This window comes from Oryx dammah, unplaced genomic scaffold (genome assembly GCF_014754425.2).
Source record: "Oryx dammah isolate SB20612 unplaced genomic scaffold, SCBI_Odam_1.1 HiC_scaffold_20, whole genome shotgun sequence".
Classification (NCBI taxonomy): Eukaryota; Metazoa; Chordata; class Mammalia; order Artiodactyla; family Bovidae; genus Oryx; species Oryx dammah.
In genome coordinates this window covers 8,840,051-8,862,661 of record NW_024070204.1, presented here as the reverse complement: position 1 = coordinate 8,862,661, position 22,611 = coordinate 8,840,051, and the positions used below count along the sequence as shown (strand labels likewise).

Sequence of the window (22,611 nt, the reverse complement as noted above, 5' to 3'; positions counted from 1 at the left end):
CTGACCTCTGGTGGTCGTGGTTTCGGTGCTCAGTTGTCTGACTCTCTGTGACCCCACGGACTGTAGCCCGCTAGGCTCCTCTGTCCATGGGACTTCCCAGGCAAGACTATTGGAGTGGGTTGCCATTTCCTCCTCTAGGGGATCTTCCCGACTCAGGGATCAAACTCCTGTCTGTTAAATCTCCTGCACTGGCAGGTGGATTCTTGACCACCCACACCCTCTAGTTCTTCTCAATGGGAAATTTACAAAATGAAGAAAGTGACGTTATTTTGCAGATGGGTGTGGGCTTGTCATCAGGTGCTGGTCAGGGGGCTGAGCTGTGGTTGCTTCTGACTGTATGTGTCAACCTGCCTTCACGGGTGCTGCAGAGGAGAGGGGCGGCGGAGCCCGCGCTGAGGACCCAGAGGGCTTTGCTCTGTCCTGTTTTGTGAGGTGAAATGGTCAGAGACTATTTTTTGGGTACCATCTCCAGATAGTGACTGCAGCCATGAAATTAAGATGCTTGCTCCTTGGAAGAAAAGCTATGATCAACCTAGACAGCATATTAAAAAACAGAGACATTACTTTGCCAACAAAGGTCAGTTTAGTCAGAGCTATGGTTTTTCCAGTGGTCAGGTATGGATATGAGTTGGACCATAAAGAAAGCTGAGCGCCGAAGAAGTGATGCTTTTGAACTGTGGTGTTGGAGAAGATTCTTGAGAGTCCCTTGGACTGCAAGGAGACCCAACCAGTCCATCCTAAAGGAAATCAGTCCTGAACATTCATTGGAAGGATTGATGCTGAAGCTGAAACTCCAATACTTTCGCCACCTGATGCGAAGAGCTGACTCATTGGAAAAGACTCTGATGCTGGGAGGGATTGGGGGCAGGAGAAGGGGACGACAGAGGATGAGATGGCTGGATGGCATCACTGACTCCATGGAAGTGAGTCTGAGTAGGCTCCGGGAGTTGGTGATGGAAAGGGAGGCCTGGCGTGCTGTAGTCCATGGGGTCACAGAGTCAGACACGACTGAGCAACTTCACTTTCACTTTCAAGGGGGCAGGGTGAGGACGCAGAGAAGAGGTTCCACCCCTGCCCGAGGGCAGCTCGCTCTTGCTCCGTGCCTGTGGCTGCTGGCAGGAACTCCTGTCACTGTCACCTCCAGGGGCCAGGCTGGAGGCCGCCCTGGAGCAAGGCCCTGGCTGTGCCCAGAGGAAAGCGCCCCACAGGGCCCTGCATGGTGAGTCAGTGCTTTAACCTGGAAATGATGCTTCTTTCTGTTCACGGGCCCGGGCTGCTTACATGGCCCACCGGCCACAAGAATCCAGAAGTGTGACCCTGTCGGGTGCCCAGAAAGTGCTGGTGTGAGAGACACGCACAAACTCTGTGGCTTAAGGATGGATGTATGACCCCACGGTTCTGGGGACTGGAAGCCCAGGTTGGCTCATGTTGGTTCCTCCACTCTGGGTCTCATGAGGTTCAAGTGCAGGTGCTGGCTGGCCAGGCTCTGGAGAGGATCCGCTTCCAGATATAGTTGACTCTTCAACAGGCTTGAACTGCAAGGGTCCTCTTGCAGATTTCGCAAACGAGATTTCTCAATAGTAAACTCAACAGTACTACATGTTTGACGTTGGCTGCTCAGATGCAGAACCGAGCCCATGGAGGACAGGCTGTAATTTTTTCTTGCATTTTCAACGGCACAGATGGTCAGCGCCCCAACCTGTGTTTAAGGACCAGCTGTTCCTTGCAGCTTAGGACTGAGTTCTCGTTTCCTTCCTCAGGACCTAGAGGCCTTCAGGGCCTGCACGCGGCCCCTGCATCTCAGGGCAGCAGGTGGACATCCAGTCCTTCACACCTACCTGCCCCCTTCTGCTGTGGTTGCATGGGGCCCACCCACATCAGCTTTCTAAGGTCTGCCAGCTAGTACTTCACTCCACTTGCAACGTCTCTTCACAGCAGCACCTGGATTAGTGTCTGACTGACCGCACCACCAGGCTGAACCCTGGTGTATATTCCTGCCTACCACAGGGAGGGGGTGGGTACGTGAGATTCTAGGTGGGAGCATGGAAGCTGCAAGTCCACACGGTCAACTTCAGTTGTCTTTGAAACAGGAGTTGAGATTATAATACAAGTACTGATAAAGCTCTTAGTGCTTATCTTCAAAACATCTGCTGTATGAACCTGAGTTTATTTCAGGCTGGTGCAAATTATATAGCATCTCTTAAATCTGTCGACCACCAGCACTACTCATGAAGATTAGACGTACTAACAGAGCAGTTCTCAAACATTTTGATTTCAAGATCCCTGAATACTCATCAAGACCTGCGAAATGCCCTACCCCCTGCTGCTTGTTTATGCCAGTTACACTGACTGGCATTCAATGTGTTAATTTTATATTTTCCAAAATGAAAACGGAAAGCAGCATTATCTTCCACTTTTGCAAACCTCAATGCCTCTCTTTACAGAGGACAGACAGTAAGTTCTCCTATCTGCTTCTAACATGTGCTCAGTCCCTCAGTCATGTCCAACTCTTTGTGACCCCATGGACTATAGCCCCCCCGACTCCTCTGTCCATGGGGATTCTCCAGGCAAGTATACTGGAGTGGGTGGCCATTTCCTTCTCCAGGGGATCTTCCCGACCCAGGGATCAAAACCACGTCTTCAGCATTGGCAGGCAGTTTCTTTACCACTGAGTCACCTGGGAAGCTCTATTTCTGTGTGATTGCTTGTAATTAAAGATCAAGCCATTTAACAAACATCAAATAGGGACTTCCTTGGTGGTCCAGTGGTTAGAACTCTGCTTTCACTGCCAGGGGCGAAGGTTCCATCCCTGGCCAGGGAACTAAGATCCCAGAAGCTGAGTGGCATGGCCAGAAAAAAATAAAGCAGCTGAGTGGCATCACCAGAAAACAATAAAGAACTCGCCTCCAACCCCTGAAACACTGAATAAAGCTGGAAGTGCAGGAACTGGGAACCAACAGGACAGTGTTGGGTCCTGTGTGGGGATGTGGCCTCAGGGTCAAGGGCTTTATTGGCATGGGATGCTGCTGCTGCTAAGTTGTGTCCATCTCTGTGCGACCCCACAGACAGCAGCCCACCAGGCTTCTCTGTCCCTGGGATTCTCCAGGTAAGAATACTGGAGTGGGTTGCCATTTCCTTCTATGCGTGCATGCATGCTAAGTCGCTTCAGTCGTGTCCAGCTCTGTGTGACCTCATAGATGGCAGCCAACCAGGCTCCTCCATCCCTGGGATTCTCCAGACAAGAATACTGGAGCAGGTTGCCATTTCCTTTTCCAATACATGAAAGTGAAAGGTGAAAGTGAAGTTGCTCAGTCGTGTCTGACTGTTCGCAACCCCATGGACTGTAGCCTACCAGGATCCTCTGTCCATGGAATTCTCCAGGCAAGAATACTGGAGTGGGTTGCAATCTCCTTCTCCAGGCATGAGATGGGGGTCAGCCAAAGCCAAAGGGATGTAAACAAGCCATTTGGAATTGAAAGATAAAGGGCAACGTGGTACCTAGAAGAGGTGCTTTTCCTGGAAAGAATCAAAAGCATGTGAGCAACACATCTATGAGTTTGTTCATCAACTACGCAGTTTCTTTCAATCAAAACCCTTCAGGAACGTCTGTGGTTCCCTGTAGGAGTGGTTTAGTCTTCACTCAACCACAAACCACTTCACGTGAGAGACTCTGGTTCAAAGCAAGCTGTTGGATGTTCTTCACAGGCTGAAATCCGCCCTTGTAACGTTGTAAATCAACTCATCCAGACAACTAGGTCAAGACAGTTATCTGAGTCGGTCTGTGTCTGCACTGAAACCAAACTTGAAATCGATGCGTTCTGACGCTGCACCCAATAGGTAGTAAATTATAATCGAGCCGCTTCAGAGGCCACTTCATGATGTACTAGATTGTACGTCCATCAGGAAGAACGACGTTAGCGTTCCCTGCTAAGTTTTCTAATGAAACCACCAATGTATTAACATGGAGCAAACACAACAACCCAACAGTTAAGACTGGCCAGCGTCCAGGTTCCCAGGAGAAACTAAGGGCTCCAAGCCCTCTCCCCTGGTGGCACAAGAGTGCATTTCATCATCACACCCTCTAAGCAGCATGCTTTTAGAAAAGCAAACACAAGCCAGGAGAGGGCAGAACAGCATGGGGAGGGGGTACCCCAGAGAAGTCGGCCAGGGTGTCTGACCCCACTCCACTGAATGCTGGCTGGACGACGCTGGCCAATGAGGCCATTTGTAAGATGTGAACAGTAAGAAGCCTTTCTCCATCACAGGGTGGTAACAGGTGAAGCGCTCGGAACACAGCCTGGCCTCTGCCAAGGGCTATGCCACTGTGAGCCAGTACTGTTTCGTTGCCAAGTCACGTCGATTTGCTTCTTGACTCCATGGACCGTGGCCCACCAGGTTTCTCTGTCCATGGGGATTCTCCAGGCAAGAAGACTGGAGTGGGTTGCCATTTCCTCCTCTAGGGGATCTCCCAGACCCAGGGATCAAACCCACAGTAAGCAGAACTCACTCAATACCAACCTACACACATGGTAACTGCAAGGTGTTTCCTTTCACTCAACCCTTTTTTTCTGTTTCACTCTAACCTTCACTTGTTTCGTTCCCTGGAGAAAAGCCCAACTGGCTTCTGAATGACCTTCTAAGCACCTGAAGGGGGGCCAGTCTGTGCCCACCTGGGCCTTCTCTGCACAACGCTGGCCAGGGCTCTGGGTGGAGCCAGGCCAGGATAATGCCAGGGTGCTGTGTGAAGATCACACCATTAATGCTGGTCTACTCAGCACTGGGGGAACACCCCAGTCAGTATAACCGAACAGCACAGAAGACAGCCCACAGTCGTGTGGTGGATACTCATCTCTGAAGGGTTTCCACAATCAAAGACTCACCCATTTAGACAGATGCAGCACTTAAATAAATTTAATAGGACCAAGCCCATATTCCTCAATGTTAAAGTAAATCTTGAGAACAAACCAAACATTTAAAACTGTTAAAAACAGGTTGTACATTAAAAAAAAAAAATTCAACTCAAACCCTTCAATTAAGGCATTTGATGAATGTTATAGTGAATGTTTAACTTAAAGAGCAGAATATAAAGGCTGTTTAGCGTTCCCTTTAATATAACAAATACAAAACCTTGTGAGATCACACCTCTACACTGCCATGTCTCTAACAAGTGAAACTACGGTTACAAACAGCTGCTGTTGTCACAGCATCTACGACAGTGTCTGAGACGGGACACATACGGGACGTAACAATGAACAGCTGTAGATGCAGCACAAGACCCCCATTTATTTAGTCACAGGAGTGGATCTTACTCCTCATTTTACTCTAAATTCTCTCTTTACTCTTCAGATTCTCCAGGCTTACGGATGTCGTCAATCTTCAAAATCATTCTGACCATTTGTGTTGCAAGAGAGATCTGTTGCTTTTTGCCGATCAAAGTTTCTATGACATGTTGATGTTTCATATCTGAAAAACACAAATTTACTATTCTAAAACAGCATACTCCGATCATTAATGGAAAGTGAACGTCGCTCAGTCGTGTCCGACTCTTTGGGACCCCATGGACTGTAACCCGTCATGCTCCTCTGTCCCTGGTGGTTCTCCAGGCAAGAATACTGGAGTGGGCAGCCATACCCTCCTCCAGGGAATCTTCCCAACCCAGGTCTTCTGAATTGCAGGCCAATTCTTTACTGTTTGAGTCACCAGGGAAGCCCGTTATCATTAATACCTTGTTCCTATTTATGAATCAGAGTAAAACTTAAAAGACACAGAACTTTGAAAGCCACTAGTCCTGGTTATGTTTTCAGAAGAATACGATTTCATTACTTCCCAGGACATTCTGGAATGTGGGCCTGGTTACTGGAGCACTGTGGAGGACAGGGAGTGCTCTTCAATAACAGGGTGAGTTTCTCAGTGACTTGCTAAAGAGGCAATCATTCAGTGACTTCTCATCCCACAAAGCTCCCTATGCTGTCGGTTAGTAAGCCTGAAGTCAGATCAGATGGTGCCTGACATGTAAAGCTGCTTCAGCAAAAACAGACATTCAGGTTAAAGAAATGTAAACTGTCTGACAAGAAGTTGCTGCTGTTACTAAATCCTCGGGTTGTTAACCTAAAATCCACAAAACACCTGTAGTTCTGAGTAAAAAAAATAAGCCATCAGATTCTGTGGTCAGGACTGAGACAGAACCCCAGAGATGACCCAACTAGTACGGAATCTGGGGATTCACCAGGACCACCATCCCACATGCCAGGGCTGCGCTACCTTTTCAGTGATGAATGATGAAGTGCTGTGAAGCCACAGTACACACTCCATCTATAAAACACCCTCTGATTTACAGGATGCGCCCACAGAATCAGTGGTGAACTGAAAGTCAATTCCACAGCTGTTTTATATGACATATAGAACCCACATTGACAGACATTTATATAAAAGAAATGAGATGGGAATGATTTTCTACAATGGAAATCACCTTTGGAGTAAATACTGCACTGCAGTTTTTTGTTGTAGCTTGCTAAGACTAGCATCCTAACAATTCCCCAGGTAATTATATCAAACACTAAAACTCAGGACCTGGGTACCTGAAGCGTGTTCAAGAATTTAAAAAGCCAGGACCAGTTCATGGTACACGCTATGCAGCAATAATTCCCCAGCTTAGGTCAGATTGCACCCAGCACCTCACCATTGGTCCCCTTGTGCAGACAGTCGATCCCAAGGGCGGGGTTCACCTCCTTCACTTGTCTGGCCCGGACCTCGGTCATGGTCTGGATGGGGTTCATGCCGCTGTTCTCGGCGAGCGCCATGGGGATGACCTCCAGTGCGTCGGCGAAGGCGCGCATGGCATACTGCTCCAGGGTTGGGCACTGCGAGGGCACAGGGTTATGTCATCGTACTTGACAGAACCCCCAGCAGCTATTTGTGGACATTACAGAATGACACCCTTGGACAAACTAACTCAGGACGAGTCCTCAGAACAGGCCATCACATGAGTGCCGCTACAGGGCGAGGATGCAGAAGGTACACGTCAGAAGTCAAGACAGCCAGTCTTCCCGCTGCACCTTTAGTTACAACGTCTAGGCAATTCTCAATTCCAGTTAATACTAAGTGTGCAGAGATCTGTGTCAAGGCTGCAGTCTGAAAAAGGCTGACACATGCCGGCCTGTGGTAACCTGCATCCACATCCTTAGGCACAAGGATCAGCTCAGATCAAAGGCCTGGAGTCCAGCCCCCGCCGCACACCATGTGGTCAGTCACACACCGCGGTCAGAGGCCCTCACCTTGTCGGCCTCCTGGCTGACTGCCAGGGCGCAGGAGATCTCCGCAGCGCCCCCGCCGTACACCACGCGGTTGTCCCGGATGAGGTTGCGGATGACACACAGAGCGTCATGAAGGGAACGCTTGGCCTCCTCGATGATCTGGGAAAGCAACACTGCCCAAGTTAACGGTTCTATCTTCATTCTACTTTTCATCCCTAAAACGTACTTAGGGAAAAAACTCCCAAAATACCAGGCAGCCTAGGACTCACTCCAGGACATATGACCAAGTGGTGAAGGGGGTCAAACAAAAACGACAAAGCAACAGCCTTACAATGAGTCTTACTCATCGTGATGAGCCAGAAACCCATCCCTGGAGAGTGGAGAGCGCACCCACGCTCCCTCAGGTCTGCGTTTCTACCTGAGACCGAGGAAAGGCAAGTGTGCCCTGTAGGCCCAACAGTGGCACATGGTCTTCAGGGTTTTACACTGTGACGTGACCTTATTTTTTATTTTTATTTTTTTTTGGGGGGGGGGCGGGTGGGCGGGTAGGGGAGAGGCCCGCACTGCATGGCTTGAGGGATCTTAGTTCCCGGACCAGGGATCGAGTCCAAGCCCCAGCAGTGCAAGAGCAGAGTCCTAACACTGGACTGACTGCTAGGGAATTCCGGAGGTGTCCCTGCTTCTCCAAGAAAAATGACCCCGTCCATCTTCAAGTGTCCCAGCTAAATACATTATGTGAAAAGCCCAATCACATTCCAGAATCAGAAAAAATGCAGGACGAATAAGTGAGTCCTTACCATCTTATTTCCTCCTCTGATGAAAATGGTGACGGCTCTGGAGTTCTTACACTGCTCGATGACCAGCATCTTGTCTTTGGTGGTCCCAAAGGAGATCTCTTTCACAAGACCTGCAAAGCCCAGCTTCTCAGCTGTGAGCTCTGAGAACCGAGGGACGATGCGGCCGCCTGTGGCGATGGCGATCAACTGGCAGGAGGAATGGAAAGACCAGTGTGGTGAGCAGAGAACTCTCAACACCAGGCCACAGAGAAGCTGAACGCGACCCACGACCGCTGTGCTCCCTAGAACCACTGCCCAGTCCAGCCCAAGAATCAAGGTCCAGCCCAACACCTTGTTCAGGGAACAAGGTTTTGAAGGGTGGGCAACCTGCCACTATGACCCTGCACACACTCTCAGCTCTCCCCCTTCCCCTCCCGCCCCCATGAGGACCAACTACACCTTGTCTGTGGGGCCACAGACCATGTCTGGGCAGCTCTGAATGTTTGAGGCTGACACAGAAGTGCACAACCAGTCTGCCCCCTCAGAGGGCCAAGCAGACAGCAGTGAGAAAGGAAAGCACCTGAAAATGCCACGAACACCAGAAACACATGCACAAACGGCAGGAAGATTCTAGCATCTCCCCCCTTGCAGCTCAGCCTCTGGTCTGTGGAGCCTCAGCACAGTGTGGGAACCACAGCAGGCAAGGTCACAGGGGCTTCGAGCAGAGATGCTCCCGTGAGCTCAAGCCCTGCACGCAGTCTCTTCGCAGGGGGCCTCCTACCTCAATTTCAGGTCCTCCGACCCAGCGAACCGCTGGCAGGTCATTCTGGAGAAGTAAATGATTCGCTTCATCGTCAAAGCCCCACTGGCAAATAGCTAGGTTAGCACCAGTTTCTTTAATCTGGGAAAGAAATGCCACAGTCACGTTAACAGAAGTATTTTTTATGCTCTTCTATTGGAAAAAAGGTTGAAACCAAGGCGAGAAACATAGTTGGGTGTGTAGGTGGGAGCATTAAAGTACAGAAAAGAGAAAGAAATACGCAAGTGGCTATGTTCTGTCAGCTCTAGTTAGCTTAAATCTCACTAGGAGCAGTCTTAAGGCACACCTGCCGGATCATCTCTTCAAACTTCTCCTTTTCGTACTTCTGAAGGGCTTTAAAATCTTCCACAGATGTCACATCCAGCTTATGCTTCGTCTTTGGTTTCGGTGGCTCAAATGGACACGTGAGGATTGCAATCTTAGCATCTTCCACTTGCTGCAGGAAGAGACAGAGACGTATGAACTACCTGGAGGGCTCAAGAGGGAGAAGCCTGATGCCACGGAGGCATGGCTCACCTTGGGCATCTGCGGGTGACTGAAGTCCTTGTCCACAATCACGCCCTTGATCAGCTTGGTGTCCTCCAGCCGCCCGCCCACCTTGCCTTCTACCTTGATGAGCTCAAAGTCAACGTCCCTGCGCTGCATGTCGGCCACGGTGAGCACGGCGTTCACGGCGATCTCGGCCATTTGCCGGTGACAGCTGTTAACCCTGAGGGGACACACAACACTGACCTTTCCTGTCCACGTGACAGCGACTGCAGCCAGAAAGAACACACGCTGCAAAACTCAAACAGCACGGCACAGTGTGACCCAAAGGTATGTTACACAACTAACATGTTCAGCGTCCCCAGGGAAGAATGTCACCACTACCTGTACTTTCAACAGTCTGGGGAGGGACGCTTAACCCGGGTCCAGGGACTCCAAAGGGAATCATAAACTGGGATGGGAAAAAAATTAATAACGGAAACGCGCTATTTTCTTCCATTATGAATGTACATGAAGAGACCACTAACGTATGCCAAGAACCAAAAATTTACCAAGACAACTACTTGGTAATAGCACTGACACTTTCAAACCAAAACAGAACAGGAGAGAGATGAAACCACCAAGGAGAAGCCAATCTTATCTAAGGGACGTGCACCACTTAACATCTGAAGCGACTGCTTGAATTTCCCATCTGATTCTGAAAAAACCACAAGGCAACTGTAGCCCTCCAAATACAGTGCCTGGAATCCTGTTACCTGGAAAAGATAGGCGAGAAACTACAAACACTGTGTGTCCTAAGTAACTGACAAACAATGTTTCACCTCATGTTGAGTGTATCTGGCCCTTGTTGGTCCATTTGAACCTTTTCTATAGAAAAGATCTACGCATACCGGAGTTTTCCAAAGACTTGCAAATAAAGCTGAGTCAACTTAGAAAGCAATAACACAGAATGTGTGCCTTTCAAGAAAGGGTAACGCCTTCCTTCCAGGAGAACCAGAGTGCTGTACTTACAATAAAGGCCACCCCGGGCAGTCACCCCCGCCGAGGCGTGGTCTTGGCTCAGACCTACGACAAGGGGACAGCTGGCACCACGGAGGACAGAAGGAAGCAGGCAACTCTGCTGCACTTGCCCCACCCTCTAAGTTGAGCCCATGTCATCCTTTAGGGCACAAATTTAAATACTTCCCAAGTTAATGTGGATTAAGACAAACCGTGCAATAAGGTACCTTACATTAGGTTTTTATACTACATTTTAACAAGAGCCCCTAAGTCTCCACTATTGTTCAAGGTGAGCTTGTCCCGTGGCTGAGGCGGCTGAATCTCCAGGGGGCAAGAGCTGTTTTGTGCCTCCAAGACTCCAGCTCTAGGCCTGGCAAGTAATGAACACTAGGTAAATGTTAGCAACAGCCAGTGTAAGACAATTTCAAGACTGCCCCTTCATACTGAACTAAAATTCTGGATCATTCAATTCCCTGTTGAATAAATAAGGAGCAGAACCTCTCCATTAAAATGCTTCCTAGCAAAGAAATGGTAGAAAGTGTTAGAAAAAATGAGTACTGCCCACTCGTAGGACCCTTTACCACTCTAGCCTATCCTGAGAAATAAAGAACTAAATAGCTTACAAAAACTATCAAGGGGACTTAACCAAACCTGGAAATCCAGCCTCTAACAAAAACACAAAATGCCCATGTTTATATCTGCAGTAAAGAGAAAGTAAATCTAAATAACAAAACCAGAAGGCAGCTCATTAAATCAGTATGAAGCCACCGTGGATAATTCTGAGCTATCTTTAAGACCCAGCACACGACCACAGCCTCCTGCACGAACAGCCTCCTCCAGCCCTGCAGCCCCGCACTGTACACGCACACTTTGGAGCCCAGCGTGGTCTTCGCTGTCTGGATCAGGGGCTCAGTGTTCTTCATGTCGACAAGGACACTGTCGCTGATCTTGTCCAAGTGCTCGATAGCGATGCGCGCGGCCTGCTCGTAGCCATCGGCGATCCTGATGGGGTGAATGCCGCGGTCCAGCAGCTGCTCAGCCTCTTCCAACAGGGCGCCAGCCAGGACTGCAGACGAGACAGCACACCCGGCTCAGGAAACCGCTAGAACTCAAAACACATGAGATGCTGCCCTGGAAAGACCAAGGTCCCAGATTTAAGCTACAAGTGTCTCAGAGGTGGAGGCCATCCCTAAAAATGGAGCCTCGTTGTTTTGGTTCTAACAGGTACACAGATGGATGCTCAACTCTCAGTGACGTACAGGACGCAAAGAACGTAATACACAAACATTTTTATAAGGGAAAAAAACTTCCTGTTTCCTAGGCCAAGGATTTCTATTCAGTGAAATTTATGTTGGCATTATGCAGTATTAAATAAAATTTGTTTACTATCCCTCCCATAATCTGTTGCCTTCCTCTCTCATTTTAGCATCACAAAAATTAAGTTTGAATGCTGCTGCATTCCAAGTACGTCCAGAACAGTGTTTAGTTCCCAATGAATGTATAAGATATTTGCTGAACAAATTAATTCAAATTTCAAATGCAGAAAAAATAACACTGAAGATATTCATCTCATCGATTATCCCAAACTTAAAAAAATTTCAAACACTGAAAACAAATTTCAAGAGTAATATAATGAATACTAGTTTACTTATTAAATCAGACATGTCACTCCTGAATATTTTAACATTCAGCTCCTAAGGACAGGCACAGTCTCCTGCATCACTGTAACAAAACTGTCATGCTCAGGAAATCTTTTTTTTTTTTTAAGGAAATCGTGACATTGGTAAGATACTAATATGTGACCCACAAATGACCCCACGTGTCCCAAACATCCTTCAGAGCTGGGAGAAAGAAATCTGGCACTCAGCCAGGTTTCACACATTCGCGCTGCTGTCGCTTCTCTTGAGCTCCCTGAATCTAGATGAGCTGCCTACCTCGACTCCCCACCCTCTTCCTCTTCTTTTATACTGACACTTTTGAAGCACCTGGGCCATTTGTCTTGTATCCTGTCCTTCCACATGGATTTGTCAGACTGTCTCCCCATGATGTGATTCAGAATAAACACTCAGCAAGCGTGTTAGGCTTGTAACATTCTTTGCGGCCCCATAGACTGTAGCACATCAGGCTCCTCTGCCCATGGAATTCTCTAGGCACAAATACTGGATTGGGTAGCCATTCCCTTTCTCAGGGGATCGTCCCGATCCAGGGATCAAATCCGGGTCTTCTGAACTGCAGGTGGATTCTTTAACGTCTGAGCCACCAAGAAAGCCCTTAATATTAAATAACTCCTGTCAAATAAGAAAGGACATTTTGCCTTTTCTTACCAACCACTCCTGTGGTTCCATCTCCGATCTCATCATCCTGTGATTTGGACAGTTCAACCATCAGCTTGGCGATCTGGTGGTCAACATCCATCATACTTAAGATGGTGGCGCCGTCATTGGTCACAGTCACGTCACCATCTTTATCCACCATCATCTTATCGAGCCCTAAGAGACAACCGTGTTTAAAATGACTGAGGGTAAAAAATACCAAAAACCTACACTAAACAGTTACCCTGACTTCTTGACCTGGTACCCATCTAGGAGCTTATTACAAAGAATTCAACATATATGAAGGAATATCTCCAGGAAGACCTTTTTAGATTGGCTAATCTAAAGCAAAACATTGGAACAATTTAATGATGGCTAAAACCAGAGAAATTGCAAAAAAAAAAAAAATTATGGAGCATCACTAAATGTAATTATCACAAAATATAATGTTGCAAAAGACAATAGCTATGATTTGGAAAATGCTAATGAAATTACGTTAAGTGGAAAAAACACCCGACCTAAATTTGGATGTAGCATGATGACTTCAACTGTGCTGAAGGTCTGGGATACATCCTAAATATCTGACCATATTAGGGGGAGGATGAGCCCCCCTGTCTCCTAACTTTCTATAAACAGGTTGAATTGACTATCCTATACAACTTTCCTGAAAAACACAGAATGTTAACTTTCTTACCATTTGGTCCAAGTGATGTTTTCATTGTATTTGCTACAGCCTTTGCTGCCATTATATGAGACTAAATGAAAAAGAAAAAGCCAATATTCAAGTTAGACATAATTTTAAGTTAAGAACGTATAACTGATGGCTGTAAAACTCACTTATGACACAGCTTCTATTCTCTAGAAAAGGCAGCAGACAGGTCCACATCTACCTGTGAAAACTGCACAAGTCCTAGTGTTAGAAGACAATTCTTGTGTAAAACAACAGAGCCAAGTGCTCTGTGCTCTCTCTGTAACCCTCAACACATCTAACGAGGCAGGTTCTCCCGGCCCATTTTACAGTCAAGAGCAGGGACAGTCTGACCTGAAAGGCCGTGCAGGACCGTACGAAGCTGACTCCATGTAAGGAGTCCACACACAACACCCTGTACTGTCACAGCATGGTTTACGGCACACTCCTCTTCCCAAAGGTCCAGTCAGTACACAACCCACAACCAAGACTCGCCCACCAAGGGGGTCAATGCTGAAAATAACAGAAGCCCAAACGCATCTTTCTCCCTTTCCATACATAATTACGCTCAGATTCCCTCCAAATACCTCGTTTCCTGTCTTCCTATTCCTGCCGTCACCAACCTAACTGATCCAGCACACCATACAGATTTCCAGGGTCTCTCATCCATCGATCCTTCACATTCATCCTCCATCCAGCTAAGTCATCCATTTTTCCGAACCTGTTGTTTTCCTCAGTCCCCAGCCCTTAAACAAGTCACCAGTACTCCAACTCTCAAGTCTGTAAGCTCCAGGTGTTCTTCAAAATCTGAGACCTTGCTCTGTGCCAGTGAGGGCAGCCAAGGCCTGCTCCCCAACATGCCCTCTGACCCCTGAAGCCTTGATGAAGACCTCCACTCATTAAATCCTGACCAGTTTACAAAGCAGTTCAAAAGCAATGTTCAGTGCCGCCTTCCCTTGTCACCCCATCTCACAGCTTAACAGGACACAAAGTTCACGAGGTTTGCAAAAATACTGGTTATTCTTAAAATACATCTTTGACTGATAGGTCTGCACGATGAAATATGTAAAGAATAATGACGGTAAACAGGTGGTTCTTAACCAGGGGCGAATGTGCCCCCAGGAGACATCTGGCAATGCCTGGAGACATCCCTGGTTGTCACAATCAGGGAGGGACCGGAGAGGGTGGAGGCCAGGTGCTGCTATGCATCCAGTACAGGACAGACCTCACAACAAAGCAGGATCAGCCCCAAGGCCGCGGAGCAGGCTTTAGACCACTGGCTGCAGAGTCAGACAAGGCGGGTCTGAACCCTGGTCCTGTTCTTTACTAGCTCTGGGGCCACGTTTCTCTCTAAGACCTGTCTCAAGAGACCGAGGATTTCAAAGATGTGGCAGAGGCAAAATCACCTGTGGCTTCTGTTATACTGGTATTTTGGGTGCATGTATTGGGTGTTACTTTCTCTGCTGGTTGCTTCCCATGAAAAACAGAACTGAACACGTAACACAAGTGGCCTGAGTGCCCACCACTGGTCAAAGGCTGGGTGACCACTTCTTAAGTTACCCCGTTTAATTCTTGTCCTTTGCTTGACAGGGATGGATTGCCCCCACTGGGAAAGGAGGTGTAACTTGCCCTAAGTCCAACAGCCCGGGACAGACCTGTAGCGCTTAGTTTAAGTAAAACCTCAAGACGCTAAGGGACACCTCAGACCTGATGACACGGTCATTCACACCGACTTCATGGATTCCACCCCAAATGCCACCTCCTCAGGTGCAGTTCTACTTAAATCGTTATTCTGTCCAAACGCCCTGCAATGGTTCCCTCCCATCCCTGAGGATAACATGGTCACGGCAAGGCGCTCAAGACCTTCCACCCGTGTGAACCCCTACAACTCAGACTATGCTGCTAAAACCAGACTGCCGTCTCCTCCTCCAGGGTGCCACGCGTTCTCCCGCTTTTGCTGTTCCTCTCCCTAGCAGCCAGCTCTCTCCCGTTCAAAGCGGCGCTCCGTCCCGGACCAACAGCCAATCCTCTACCCAAAGTATTGAGGACCCCCTCTGACTTTTGACCAGCACGCACGCCCTCCCATAGCTGGTGATTCACACACTGCCTTGTACTACGGTTATTGGTTACCACTTTTCATTCTTGCAGCTGTATTTTCTTCCTTAACAGTGTACGTTTTTAACTTTTACGAGACCACACCCAGAACACGCCATGTATAAAGGAACTCAAAAATGAAATTACGCTGTCAATGGCTAAACCTTTAGGATGCCACGACGAAAATGACCCTCATTTCCTTTGAGGCCGTTGCAGGGACACCAGCTGAAAGTTAAGAGCCAGCGTCCTAACCGGCCAGGTGACCTGAGAACACCCCCCTGCATCCTACTGACGAAAACACTGTTCGGAATGCCTGCAGGTTGGAGAAACCAGTGGGGACGCGAATTCAAGCCGCCCCACCCAACTCTGAAGAGCGCCCGCGGGCCACCCTAATCCCCAAATGAGACTAAAGGCTTATACGTCGATTTTCCCGGGCGCGGGGCGAGGGACTGGAGACCAGAGGGGGCTCCCTCAAGCTCCCCCCGGAGCACATGGCAAAACGCCTCAGACATTGCGCAGGCGCAGAACCACCGGCTTCGGCCGCCTCCCCTCATCCCACCGCCAGTGCGTCCCTGGCCAGTTACCTTGAGTGCCTCAAGTCCCATAAGACGAGACTTGCGATCCTGATCCTTGATGATGAGGAAAGGACGGCCATATTCATCGAAGGCGAGGGTCCCCACGGACGCCATGATGCGGCAGCAAGAGTTACACTCTCTCAACCGGCGGAGACCACGCCGGAACCCAGAGCCCGCCTCCTCTCGCGGGAGGGCGCAAGAGCACGCGCAGGCGCAGTGCAGGCCGCGCGAGACCTATTTCTCATTTGAGACTAGTTTAACGCCAGACAGTACCTTCTGGAAGCAACGACCTTCGGAAACTTCTATCATCCAGGAAGCTCTGGGGGGGGGGTGGAAGTTTGAAGACACAACGGGAACTTTAGAATCCAAAAGCCAGGAATATATGTAAATTAGACATACATTAAATCTTGAAAATTGATTGTTTCTTGATAGTGTTTCCCAACGAGGAGCTCATTTACTTAGAACACTATTTTCTCCCTCGTTCCCCTCCCGGCTCTGGGAAGGTGGTAGAGTCCACTTCCGGTTTTCTAACTGCCGGAAATCTCGCGATGGATGGAGGAGGAGGTGAGGCACGCCGCGCGCGGGAGCGGGCGTTTTGGGGCGCGGGCCCCACGTAGGGTTTGCCGTCAGTCCCCGAAGCAGCCTGTCCGAGTTGGGCGCGGCGGGGCCGGGGATCCGCGGGCTGGTTCCCGGGCTCGCGGCCTGGCGTTCGGTGCTCAGTGTTCGCACCTGCGGTGCGTGCTTGTGCTTGGCCCTGGTTTCTGCCCGCCCGGAGCTGTTCTCAAGCGCCTTACGGCGAATGACTCATTCAGTTCGGCACGATATTCCAACACGCGGGCCCTGGAGTCCCGCTGTCCCGGTTGGGGAATCACAGTTCGGCTTCTTTTTCTAGCTGCGTCTTTGGGGAAGTGACCTGTCTGCAGCAATGGCAGTAATAACACTAGCATCTCTACGGGTTCAGGGAGAACCGTGCCTGACCCTTGGCAAACTATGTGTAAGAGATCACTTGTTTTGCACAAATACTTCGGTAACTAGCCCAGAGTTAACGCAGCTCCTAAGAAGAAAATGGTCCTGGCCTTGCACTGAATTCCCACCCCATGAAGCCCGGAGCTGTGCTGCTTTTGAAAGGTTTTTCTTGGCAACCCTAGCGAAGTCCCAGGTCCTCTGAATCCCTCCAGCTGCTTTTTTTTCTTCTGGGCGCTGATTACGATCTAATCGTTTGTAGGCTTAAATTGATTTGTTGTGGGTTTCCAGCCTCAGCTGGTAACGAATTCGCCTGCAATGCGGGAGGCCTGGGTTCGATCCCTGAGTTGGGAGGATCTCCTGGAGAAGGCAAAGGCTATTCACTCCAGTATTCTGGCCTAGGAGAATGCCATGGACTGTATAGATCATTGGGTCTCAAAGAGTCGGGCACGACTGAGCGACTTTCTCTTTCCAGCCTCCCACCATTCTGGCTGCCATAGAACAGGGGCTTACCCTGTTGTATTATTCCTGGCCTTTTATTGTTTTGCTCAGAAGTTGAATGCGTGGGGCTATAACATTTAACCGTGGCCTGACAGTTAGGAACGGGTTTTGTCACCGGAACCAGTGGTGATCATTTAACCTTTTCTTACCCTTGGCCCACTTGAGTGATGCTCCAAGGACGTTTAGACTTTTGGAGTCAGGTCTCAGTTCACTTTAGCTTGGCCAGTTCAGTGTTTCCTCGTTCACAGTGATGAATCTTGCAATCCATTTGGCTCCTTAGATTGTCCTGTAGTGCAGGGAATGTCTAGTGAGGTCTGCTATGCAATTTATCTTTATTTTCCATCAAAACATGGGGAAATTTTTTTTTTTCCTAGTATCAGTACATTCTGTATTTCAAAAAGATACAAGAAATGTTAGACCAGTACAGGAGTGGACAAAATAATGAACGTTAAAGGGACATAAAATATATGCTGTAGTTTTTCAGCCTGTATGTATATGAAAGTACACAGTGGATAGCCCTAAAATAGTGACGTGCAGATACAAACCCCGCTTTAAACACAAATGGCAGGTCATAATCCCGGAAAGGCCTCTCCTTTCTTCCTGGCCATTTTATTTTGACTTGAATAAGAACCTTGTACCTTTTTGTGCCTCTTGCTCTAGGTGACCCAAACTTGTCCCTGAAAATTGAGGTCTTCAACTATTATCAGAAGTCAGTATTTAAGCAAGGCTGGAGACAATGGAAGTCCACTTTTTTGGGTCTTCATCTCAAAGACTGGCTCCCTCCAACCCCTCAACAGAAATAGCCAGTGGTCCCCCACAGCTCCCATCTAAAGGAATGTTCAAAAGAGTGCATGTGACAGAAATCTTGTGTAATTTATTTATATGACAGTGAGTAGACTAAATCTAACACGTTGCATCAAGAAGATTTAGAGATTTGTAGAAGCTGTCTTTTTTTTTTTTTTAATAGATAAGAAGTGGATTTATTTAGAGAGAAACACTCCATAGACAAAAATCTTGGCTGTCTTAGGCAAGAGTGGCCTTGAAATATGGCGTGGTTAGTTTTTTGGCTTTTTCTTTTTAGTTTTAATTCTTTTAAATTATGAAAGTACGATAACATGTTTACAGGAGACTTGAAAACACAGAACAAGGTTACATGTAGTTCCACTATGTAGAAGCAGCCTTGATTTTACTTTTTAATCTTTAGTGACTGGTTTTCACTGGTAAAGATCAGTATATTTTTGGTTGAACTGATATAGCAATATTTTGGATATATAGTTTGGATTTACATAGTAACTTCTTCAAAAGTTCATATAAATTTTTTGTGATGTTGAAAGACTTGTAGCTGTAGAGACTTGAGGCAGAAAAGTGCATGATACCATCAAGCGACACACTGCGGCTGGTATTGCCTTTTTTAAAAACAAATAGTGTATTGCCTTTGCTCAGAAAGTTTCATCCCAGTGTGTGTGAATAAAGGACAAATTTAGCCTGGTGGTCAGGGACTCACACCCCATACTCCTCAAACACTCTTCGGCTTGCCTTACCTTGATTTCCAAGGCAGCCTTCTTTTGAGAATGTCCCTTTTTCAATAGAAGCATCCCCTGCTTTTTTAAACTTTACACCACTTTTCTTTTATGAAAAGCCTACATTAGTACCTGTTTTTTCCAAACTGAAGTCCAAAGAGGATTTTCACTTTCATGCTAAAAGGGGACAAGGGAAGTGGCCTTCTGAGCTTTGCAGTGAGCTGTCCCCGGGGGCAGCATTTACCCTGGGGCCTAGAGCACCCCGAGGGGCTCTTTCCTGGGAACCACACTCAGCATCCAGCTGCCACAGCGCTGATCCCTGTCCGTTAGCACCTGTGCTCTATCTAGATGTGTTCTGTGCATCCCTTAGTAAGATGTGCCCTAAGATAATTGCTTCTTCTCTTTAATGCCATTCGGCTTATGAAAGCTTTCACGGAGACACTGCTTTTGGACAGCGTGGGAGACCTGAACCCTTAGGTCCCGCTGAAATTCTGTTTCTACCTACACCTTCCTGGTTCCATCATTGGGATCAGCCTTTCTTCCACCTCCTCTCATGTTCCCACCGCGTTTGGTACACGTTAGAGCATCTCGTACGCTTTGTAACTGTCTCAGTATAACCCACCATTCACACAGGCTAAAGGGGTGCCCTGGAGACCAGGAGCGCTTTATTACATCTTTTTGCTGGTTAAGTTGAAGAGCACATGTCTACACAGGTGAAACAGTTGTTTGGGTCCTCTGACAGAGTTTATCTAATCAGCTGCCTATTGGCTTATGCTCACTAGAGAAACGGATCCGTTACCGTCTGAGCTACCAGGGAAGCCCAACTAGAGAAGCGATCCATCAGCAGATAGTTGGAAAACAAAATGTGGGCTGTCCATACAGTGGAATATTATTTGACAGTAAGGAGGAATAAAGTACTGGTGCGATAAAGTGCCACAACAGGGATGAATCACTCACTAGGTAAAGAGTCAATCACAAAACCCACGAACTGTGTGATTTCATGAAAGTTGTCTTTCTTTTTTAAATTTATTTTTAATTGGAGGATAATTGCTTTATAGTATTGTATTGGCGTCTGCAATGTGGTGTCACAACAATGTGAATCAGACATATGTATGTCCCCTCCCTCCTGAACTACACAGCCCAGCCCATCCCATCCCACCCTTGTAGGTTGTCTCCAGTACAGCACTGAGCTCCCAGTGTTACACAGCAGGAAAGTCTGTTTTCTTTAGAGACAGGAAGTAGATTTGTGTTTGCTTAGGCTGGAGGGGGAGGGGGCATGAGGGTAATGGCTGAAGCATAAGGGTTCATCCTATGGAAGTAATGGAAATGTTCTAAATTTAACTGGTGATGGATTTAAGGAATTGGCTCACGTGACTCAGTCGCTCAGTCATCTCCAGCTCTTTGTGACTCCGGGGACTGTAGCCAACCAGGCTCCTCTGTCCATGGGATTCTCCAGGCAAGAGTACTGGAGTGGGTTGCCATTCCCTTCAGGGGATCTTCCCAACCCAGGAATCGAACCCCGGTCTCCTGCATTGCAAGCATATTATTTACAAACTGGGCTATGAGGGAAGCCCCAACAACTCATCTCGTGCTACACAACTCTGAATTCTGAGACTCCAGAGCTGTGTGACTGAGATCTTTCTGATCACTGTCCTCTACAGTTGAAACACCTGCAGAAGGACTTCTTTCATACGAGGCAAGGCAGATGTGCCTGCCTTTAAAAAAGAAAAAAATCAAATGCTCTTCCATTAGCATGTTAAGTTCCTCTGTGCAATGCTGAAAAGTATGAATGAGAATGTACTTAAAACTCTTGCTTTCTATCAAACACCATCACTTTTCTAAACTTTTATTTTACCTCCATCACTGGCACCGCGAGTAGACTTCTGTTACTGTTTCTGAGCTGGTCTTCTGCCATGACACCAGTTGTAAAACTCACTTTAGGAGACCTCAGCCTTCAATAACAAAGCCACACTGAGCGGGAGATGCTGAGGTGGGTCAGCCGTGGGCTTCCGGTGTGTCCTGTGTCCATGTTTGGGCCTCACCTCAGTTGCGACAAATTACCACATCTCATGGGCTTCTCTAGGTGGCTCGGGTAAAGAACCTGCCTGCCAATTCAGGAGATGCAGGTTCGATCCCTGGGTCGGGAGATACCCTGAGGAGGAAATGGCACCTACTCCAGTATTCTTGCCTGGAAAATTCCATGGATCGAGGAGCCTGGTGGACTGCAGTCCATGGGGTCGCAAAGAGTTAGACACGGCTGAGTGAGCAGGCACACCCTGGGACGGTAAGCAGAAGTAAGACCACGTCTTACTTCCCAGCACCTTTGAGGTTGCTGCCTGAGCCCCTCGGCGGATGTGGTCGAGTGAAGGGACTTCAAGATGGGAGGCTTATCCTGGCCTGAATGAGTGCCCCACTGTACTCCCAAGGAAAGGATTCCTTTTTTAAGAAGGAAAGGGGAGCAGGGGTGTCAGAGGAGGTGTCTTGTGGCGCCGGTGGCGGGACTGGAGTGGGGCCACTGGCCGAGGAGTGCGGGCAGCCCGCCCTACCCCAGGGCTTCCAGAAGGGACAGGCAAGCCCACCCTGTTTCAGAATCTGACCTCCAGAACTGTACCTTTAATAAGTGTGTATCGTTTTTAACCTGCCTAGTTTATGGTAATTTCTTATTGCAGCAGTGGAAGACTAAACACAGTGACCTCTTGAACAGAAACTGAACACCAATGTCTTCAAATGATGAGTCTCTTCTGTGCCCCTTCCTCTTACTCCGTTTGTCTACAGATTCCCGTGGTCTTGGCTTTAGCGCCTCAGCTAGATGGAGAGCTGGCTCGGGGCGCGGTGGTCTGGTTCCGGTGGGGTTCCGGTGCTGTGCGCTGTTGTGCATGCTCTTCCTGTATCCCCTTGTCTCATCCTCACAATGATTCCGTGATCTCCACTTTACAGATGAGGAGACCGAGGTTCCGAGAGTTGAAGGGTCACAGCTGTTAGTAAGGGGTAGAGCCAGGGTCCAACCTCGGCAGGCTCTGCAGCTGTGCCCTTACCCTCTGTGCTGTGCCCATCATTAATCCATTTCAGAATTAATTTCAAATAAATTTCAGTGTAAAAAATGTGAGATCCTATTACGAATACATTCTAAAGCATAAAACTCAAGAGGAGGATGTTTAAGGTACCGTTTATTCCCTTGGTAATCAGTGATTAGAGTTTGTTTTATTCTCTACTGTGATAGCACTGAAATGAGTATTTTTTTGTCCTTTATGGATCTGCTTTAAAAATCTCCTTATTACCATGACTATTTAAGATTTTTAGTAAAATTTTGTCTCCTCTGTTAACTTCAGAATTGAATTTGTACCACTGGATTTTTGATGCCTGACCAATTTTGATGTAGAATGCTTTCTTCCTATTTGAAATAGGATAATGATTAGACATTTTTATGCTTATTATGGAGTTTTGTTCTGAACCACAAAAATACAGAGTGCATGGTTAATATTTGTATTAATGGATTGTTGTTTAGTTGCTAAGTCGTGTCCGAGTCTTTGTGACACCATGAACTGAAGAACATCGGGCTCCCCTGCTGTCTTTTATCTCCAGGAGTTTATTCAAGCTCATGTCCATTGAGTGGGTGATGCCATG

General features: G+C 47.8%; 2 protein-coding genes across 3 annotated transcripts in view; one reads left to right on the top strand and one right to left on the bottom strand.

Moving 5' to 3' along the window:
• Positions 1-4,895: 4,895 nt before the first annotated feature.
• On the bottom strand, positions 4,896-16,541 carry CCT5 (chaperonin containing TCP1 subunit 5). The gene is made up of 11 exons (XM_040262504.1): positions 16,013-16,541; positions 13,341-13,401; positions 12,659-12,823; positions 11,202-11,400; positions 9,366-9,558; positions 9,136-9,285; positions 8,811-8,930; positions 8,051-8,236; positions 7,275-7,412; positions 6,680-6,860; positions 4,896-5,463 (listed from the first exon to the last, which is right to left on the bottom strand). Exons 1-11 carry the CDS (start codon positions 16,115-16,117, stop codon positions 5,336-5,338), a joined length of 1,626 nt encoding a protein of 541 aa, XP_040118438.1. The 5' UTR covers positions 16,118-16,541; the 3' UTR covers positions 4,896-5,335.
• Positions 16,476-22,611, top strand: part of ATPSCKMT (ATP synthase c subunit lysine N-methyltransferase) — an 18,749-nt gene continuing 12,613 nt past the window's right edge. Inside the window, exon 1 of one of the 2 annotated variants that reach the window (XM_040262506.1) lies at positions 16,476-16,568. In XM_040262506.1, coding sequence (XP_040118440.1) covers positions 16,552-16,568 — 17 coding nt within the window. In that variant the 5' untranslated portion in view covers positions 16,476-16,551. The remainder of the gene's footprint in view (positions 16,569-22,611) is intronic. The other variant, XM_040262505.1, reaches the window with a different exon arrangement.